Source organism: Helianthus annuus, chromosome 9, assembly GCF_002127325.2.
Source record: "Helianthus annuus cultivar XRQ/B chromosome 9, HanXRQr2.0-SUNRISE, whole genome shotgun sequence".
NCBI lineage: Eukaryota > Viridiplantae > Streptophyta > Magnoliopsida > Asterales > Asteraceae > Helianthus > Helianthus annuus.
In genome coordinates, this window is record NC_035441.2 from 189,430,513 (window position 1) to 189,437,869 (window position 7,357).

At 37.3% G+C, this 7,357-nt stretch overlaps 2 protein-coding genes across 3 annotated transcripts; one reads left to right on the top strand and one right to left on the bottom strand.

Moving 5' to 3' along the window:
- Positions 1-237: 237 nt before the first annotated feature.
- Positions 238-3,194, bottom strand: LOC110880319 (ribosome biogenesis protein NSA2 homolog). 2 transcript variants are annotated; one of them, XM_022128903.2, is made up of 10 exons: positions 3,032-3,194; positions 2,316-2,417; positions 2,015-2,134; positions 1,720-1,787; positions 1,403-1,511; positions 1,225-1,293; positions 1,083-1,140; positions 763-998; positions 644-695; positions 238-565 (listed from the first exon to the last, which is right to left on the bottom strand). In XM_022128903.2, the coding sequence occupies exons 2-10, from the start codon at positions 2,316-2,318 to the stop codon at positions 498-500; spliced, it is 783 nt and encodes a 260-aa protein (XP_021984595.1). In that variant the 5' UTR covers positions 2,319-2,417; positions 3,032-3,194; the 3' UTR covers positions 238-497. The 2 variants fall into 2 exon arrangements, with proteins under 2 accessions (XP_021984595.1, XP_021984596.1); XM_022128904.2 differs by having other exon boundaries at positions 2,316-2,433.
- A 1,345-nt stretch (positions 3,195-4,539) lies between these two features.
- On the top strand, positions 4,540-5,973 carry LOC110880320 (glutamyl-tRNA reductase-binding protein, chloroplastic). Its single transcript, XM_022128905.2, has 4 exons — positions 4,540-5,077; positions 5,175-5,270; positions 5,380-5,529; positions 5,615-5,973. The coding sequence occupies exons 1-4, from the start codon at positions 4,667-4,669 to the stop codon at positions 5,852-5,854; spliced, it is 897 nt and encodes a 298-aa protein (XP_021984597.1). The 5' UTR covers positions 4,540-4,666; the 3' UTR covers positions 5,855-5,973.
- The last annotated feature ends 1,384 nt before the right edge of the window (positions 5,974-7,357 follow it).

The window sequence follows — 7,357 nt, forward strand, 5'->3', positions numbered from 1 at the left end:
CCGCAAACACTGTTATAGACAAAGAAAGTTAAAACGAGGAGAGGGGCTTGGGAGAAATTGTGGCTGTTAGCAAGACGAAAAGAATGTGAAGAGGGCGACATTGGAAGAAAGGGGAGTTACAGGGGTAGATCTAGAAATGAACTAATAGTAGCTTTTTTTACTTTTCTAAAAGGCTAAATATAATTTATTTGCCTTGGATTAATCACAAGACATTACAGAAAACTAAACAAGTCATGGTAAGCAAATTAAAACGTGTATTTGCAAGTCGGTTTTTTCTCAGCCTTTTCACAGACTCTAAACAAGCACCAGCAACTTAAGGATAAAATCCACCAAAAATTGTATCAAGACTCCCCTCTTGGCACTATTTTACTTTTTACTAGGTTATTATCCAACTGTGAAATCCTACCATTACCATAACCAACGAAATTCCATATTCAGTACATTAAATTTAAAGACTTTTTGAAAATGCTGTAAACCAAGCATTGTACTACTCAATTCTACACAAGCAAAACTGCATTGATGCACCCATCATTCTCGGGATTATTCGTCACTTGAGCATACTTCCCTGCATCCAACCAAGTCCATACAAATAAGCATCCAAAACATTTAAGAAAAAAAAAAAAAAAAACTATACTCATCTTACCCCATACTACTTTCCCAGCTGGTGTCACAAGACCTAGTTCACTCACATTCACCTGAAAATTTCATAATCAATTAGAAAGCCCGATACTTTATGTGAAAGTACTTGAGAGAAATGTATACCTCAATGATGGTTCCCTTGGTAATAACACCAAGAGAGGTATACATTGAACCATTGGGGTTTTTCTTCACGCCAATTATCTCAAGATTGAAAGTGCATTTAAGTTCAGGGTGGGTCACATGGGCTTTGGTAAACCGCAAACCACTTGGACGAATAAAACGCTCATATTTTGGAGGTTTCCTGGTAAAACCCTGTCCTACAAATGTAACTTTCGTAATCATCCTCTTCCACTGCTTGGCTGCAAACAACACATTTTTTCATTAAACATGTCAACATAGCAACAGAAAAAAAAAAAGTGTGTCAGGGCATGCTGGATACTCACTTTTCCTTTTACCAGTTCTGATTACTTTAAACATCTCATCTTCAGCCACTGGTCTAACCTAAATCATCAACATCAAAATTCAGCCAACAGACTACAGTCATGTACATATTAACTGAAGAAGAATATGTGCTAGCCCCTTTACCTTGGGTAAAGGCACATCCCACTTCCCTGCTTTCTCCTTCCGTTTTTGTTTTACAGTGTTGCTAAGAACCTTCATACATACAGAATTATACAAATATGTTTGTAATCAGATTTGATAACCTCTATGCTAGCAAGTTTTCTCGTCCATATAATCATAACAACCATTTCAAACAACAAACCTTTGCACGCGTTGTGGCGTCACGATCAAGAAGATAGGCAGGCACAGCACCATCATTAACATCATCATCTACCTTGCGTCTGCTTGACGATTCTTCATGCATAGCCAATCTATTAACACACACGTGTGACAAAAATAAGTCTACAGATCAACTACAAAGTACGCAAACAAACCACAAATTAACAGAGTAAGGTATGAGATGCAGCACATATTAAAAAAGAGTAACACACTGCAAATAAAAACGGGCAACTTCCATATCTTCACCTTACTGTTTAAAAAAAAAAAAAAAAAGAAAGATAAAGTTGAACATGTACTAACGTCTTCTTCATTTGAGCTTTCTCTGCATATCGTTTCTTAGCAAACATCTTACCCTTTATTCCTAAAGCCTGAAACAACCACAAATAGAAAAACTGTTTAGTATTCCATGACTTAGAATTGGATCTGAGCAAATGAGATCATAACTTCAACTAACTAAATTGTTTGGTGCCAAATCCAAACACAAAAACCATGTTCCAAACAAACTTGGAGATCTGAGGAAAATACCACATGAAATACATAAAAGGAATGAAAAAGACAGAAAAAAAAAAGATAAAATAATGGAAAAAGAAACAACCGTTTGGGCAACTTTAGAACGCTTGTGAACTTCACGAGCTTCCTTCTTTCGCTTCCTCTCAAAATGATCAGGGCGGTATCCATTTCTCTTCCTATGAAGCTCTATGTAATCTCCTTGAGGCTTTTAACAGCAAACATAAAATAATGAGTCACCAAATAACTTATAAACTAAGTGCTATAATTTTCTTGGTTGTACTCCCATTTGCATTATTACTAGGTACATGTTTGCATTCTGTAATGAACACAACCAAAATGATGTGAACCAGTTAAAATTTCAGATGAAGAATTGTAAAGAAACTAACCATGGTTGTCGTTAATGATACAGATTCAGCACGTTTTTTGTTGCGGACACAAATCTATCAATTGAAGCTGAAAGCTTGTTTGATAAATCAAGCGCTCTAGGGCTGACAGAATCAAAAACTGATGAAAACTTGTTGTATGATAAGTATTCTAAATGAACACTCTGAAACAAAACTTTAGAACCTAAAGAAATGTTAAATAATAGAAACTAAAAAAACTTATGGAAACAGCATAAATAACAGAGCATATGATTCATTCATTTCATTTTTCTTGTTTGCACGTTTAATTTCAAGCAATATTTCATAGAATCTAAACTTAATACAACTTCATTTGATACATAAAAATTTGTAGTGACGAAACATAGAATTTGTGACCCCTCATAATCATCGAGAAAACAGCAGATAAAGCTCTAAAGAAGGCAGGCAGACAGATAAGCATTACATTTTTACTTGCATAATATATATACAGACAGCAAAGTAAAATAGCAAAATGGTATACAAGGAAAGGGTTTGACATAAAGAGGAAAACAAGTCTGTCTAACTCCTTTTTTCCGAACATCTATCAGATGAGAAAAGATTACATGGCGTGTGAATAAGAAGCAGATAGATGAAGAAAACCTAACTTTTAACATACTTGACGAATCCAATAACTTTTAACATGCTTGAATACAGATGTTCGCTTTTAACAATAAATGATTAACTAGAAATCTTTTACATACTGGAATAACGAACGCCGGAACTGGATGAAAAATCTTGATCGGGAAGAAACACGACGCCGACGGATCTTGAAGAACTGACCAATAATCACGCCGACCGGAGCTGTTGGATTTTGGAATGGCTAGCGTCTGAAGTGAATTTAGGATTTTAGGGTTTGGATTTTGGAGCGTGAAAGAAAATTAAATTAAAAAAAAGAGTAAAATGCACCGATAGTCCATGTGGTTTGGTGAAATTTCACCTTTAGTCCCCAACTTTTCAAAATTACACTCTTAGTCCTTGTGGTTTGACAAGTTGTTACTCGGATAGTCCCCAAAGCGGATGAAGGTTACTCGGATAGTCCATGTGGTTTGACAAGTTGTTACTCGGATAGTCCTTGTCATTTCACACCCACTTAACCAGAAAAACTAACCTCCATCCTCTTTGGGGACTATCCGAGTAACAACTTATCAAACCACAGGGACTAAGAGTGTAATTTTAAAAAGTTGAGGACTAAAGGTGAAATTTCACCAAACCACAAGGACTATCCGTGCATTTTACTCTTAAAAAAATAAATAGAGTAAAATGCACGGATAGTCGATGGTTTGTCAAAATTTCGCTTATAGTTCTTAACTTTCTAAAATTACAATTTTAGTCCCTGTGGTTTAACAACTTGTTACTCGAATACTTCCTACCTAAAGTGGATTGAGGTTAGTTTTCTCTGTTAAGTCCATGTAAAAGGACAAAACTACCTTATATATAAATATAATACTTAAAACATAAAAAGGAAATACAATTCATATTTATAATTTACGTGAGACCCACTTTGTAATTTAATACAAAACACCCCACCACACATCTTCATCTTCCTCTTTTCCACCGACGGAATCATCTCCGGCAACGGTCACCTCACCAGCACCACCCGCCCACTAACACATCACCACCACCAGTTACTTTTGCCCCACCTCTGACCACCCCTACCTCCCCTCACCCTCGATAACCCTTGTCACCCTCCCACAAGAACCTGCAACCCTTATTGACGATTTCGTTTTTCTCCGGCCAGTCCATCACTGACAGTTGATACTTCTTTAATAACTTACGTGTATAACTTTATTCTAAAAGCTTAAGCACGTAATTGTGCTTAATTTTTTCTCTCGACATTCCGTTATAAGTTTTGTTAAAAACGAAGTTGTACTCAAAATAAAGTATTTATTTTGTATCATAAAACGGTACAATGATAGACTAAACCGTTCTAATGCTCTGGCTTTCTAAACAACATGTGTTATTTTCAAATCGTGTTTGTTTTACATTATCATTTGCTCGGTTTCGCTGCAATGCGCGACATAAAAAACAGTTAATTTTTGAGCTAACATAATAGATAGTCAATTTTGATTTGATTATAAACACACACAAAATAATAATAATAACAATAATAATAATAATAATAATAATAATAATAATTAATTAATTAAGAGCAGATTTATAATTTTAAGCACAAAATATAACTATTTTATTATTAATAATAACTTTTTTTTGTGTGTGGGTTTGTGTTTGGTGAGCATATTTGACCTAGAGAAAGAATCCAGATGCGTTATCAACATCATCATCATCATCCTCATCCATAATTGATTTTGGAACAACCACCGAATTGAATTGAATTGATGATGCTGCTTCAATCAACGACTTCAATCCTACCATCTGTAAAACTTCCAATCTTGAAATTGAAACCCGAGAGTGAGAGATCGTCATCATCTGTGAGATGTTCCGTTTCGGTGGCTCCCCGTTTACAGGCTAAACCCTCCCCAGCTGAGGTATCCAGGACAATCATGGAGCTATCCTCTGTGGGTACTTTCTCCACCGCCCAAGACACCACCTGCCCCCCACTTGCTCTTGGGGTCCGCTTTGCGGTTGATCCTCAAGGCACACCAGTTGTTTGCCTTAATGCCTCCTCTTACCATTTAGCTGCCGACATAAGCTCCAGCCTTAATGTTCAATCTGGCCTGCGAACAACACAATGCACCATCCAAGGTACCCTTCACAGGCCTCCTCCTCACCCTCTCTCCTTCTTCAAGGTAATCATCATAACATAACAAACAATTCTTCTATCTAACCACCCTGCCCTGCCTCTTCTTCTTCACCTTGTATGTATGTATGTTTCTCTTTTCACAGTCGCTCTGGGAAAAGAGGTTTGGAGAAAAAGCGGACGCCGAATTCATTCATATTCTTGATGTGGAACGGGTACTCCAATTGGACAACTTCATGGAGGTACATACATACATACATGCCATTTCAATGTATAATATGATGATGATGAATACCCCTTCCTTCCTTCCTTCCTTCCTTGACAACAAACAAACAAACAAACTCTGTGCAGGATGCTGTCTGGGTTACTAGTTCAGACTATAGACTCGCAACCCCCGACCCACTCAGGGATTTTGCTCACCATCTTGTTCATGAGATTAACACACATAACATGGAAGATGTCCTCCGCTTTTGCAATATCTATGTCGACTCAGATGTCCAGGTCTCCCCCTCTTTCTCTACATTATTAATGAAAGATCATTATCCCTTGTTATGTATGTATGATGCACAATTTGATTATTCTTCAGGTCTCAGAAGCAAAGATGGTGTGGCTTGATCGCTTAGGCTTTGACATCCATCTCTATTCACCCGAAAATGATGTCTATGAAGTCAGGATCCCTTTCCCTAGGGAAGTCACTAATGAGAAGGGTGCTAAATCATCTTTTAACGGTATGGCCCAACTAGCATGGGAAGTCGAAAAAAATTACCAACCCTTGGAATTTCACAAAATTAAACAATTGAAGAAGATCGCTGCCAAAGTAAAGTGAGTAGCTAGCAAGAGAAACAAAACTTGTTTGATATTTGCCCTGCATCATTGATTTTTAATTTTTGTAAGACGAGTATCATTTTAGCTTTAATCTATAAACTAGCTTGTTTCAGTGCGGTATATCTCGTCTTCTGATTAGGAGTGAGAGAGATTATATACTTAAAATGTGTGTTAGCAAAACAACATACATCCATAATCTTTGTATAGCAATATCATACATACTATACTGCACTTGTGTCGAGCTATAGTTATTATGTGCAACGGTAAGCATATGAGATTAGTAGACAAGTATTGGAATACGAAGCTGCAGCAGTAAGCACTAATGTTCTTACCCATTAAGTTTAGTTCTTACACTTCCATTTTAGTTCTCTAGGCTCTGCACTATATTGTTAGGAGGACTAGGCGTGCCTTCCACCAAGCCCACGTGGTAAACAGGCAGGGACTATGAATTACTTTACATCTCACACACCCACTCCAATTGTTTTGAATAATTATTGTGGTCCACACATATGCAAGAGGAATGAATGCCCATGGACAGCAATTCAAAATTGCTTGGTCAAATACAAGCGTACCCCCTGCTTGAGCCTGGGTTTCTTCACCTTTAAAACCACCCACCCTCCAATCATATGATGATGCTTTGCTTTCAGAAAAGTTTCTTAAGCCATTAAAATTGATATTCATATTTAAAATTACAATAATAGTTTCCGTTATCGAGTATTACATTACACGTATTGCTGCTTCACTTGTTGCTTGGTTTGGAAAGGAAAAGGATTAACCCAACAGTTACACCGTTTGGTAGGTACGTTAGTACATGTTTGGCCTGGAGGCTCTGTTAGTTTCTTTCTGCACGCCTTTCTGGATTCAGAATGTGGACAGCAATAAACCTCAGCACGCACTCAGCTCAGATAGCATAGAACTAACCTGCCTGCCCTAAATGAAAGAAATAGTTTTCTCGTTGGTGTGGACTGACTGACTGATACAATGCAAGTTATAGCAAGCTACAGTACAGATAAAAAGAAACCATCACTGTATGATAAATCATCCCTACCTACACCTAATTTATTTATCCACAAAACTAACCTGCCCACCTGAATGAGAGAACTTCCTTCCTATCTTCTCTGAAATATATGCAAAAGAAGATGGTTCACTTCTGCGAACCATGCTTTATCGATGTCTTCCCCATTTCAGAAACCCATTAGCTTTCCCTATACATATATATTTCATGAGAATTGAAATCTCAGCTACTGTTTTAGTGTAAGAGGCAGGGGTGTTCACACTCGTTTTTTACGCTTCTTAACTAAAACTAGGGCTGAGCTCGAGCCCAGCCTAAATACAAACGAGCCCGAGCTTCACGATATGTTAAAATTCGCGTAACTGGACCCTACCCTACCCATAGGGTATACATTTTGAGATCAATACCCGTACCCGATTTATATCCGAAACTGGTCATACCCTATACTCGAACCTGGTTATACCCTATACCAGTAGTATACCCGATACTAGT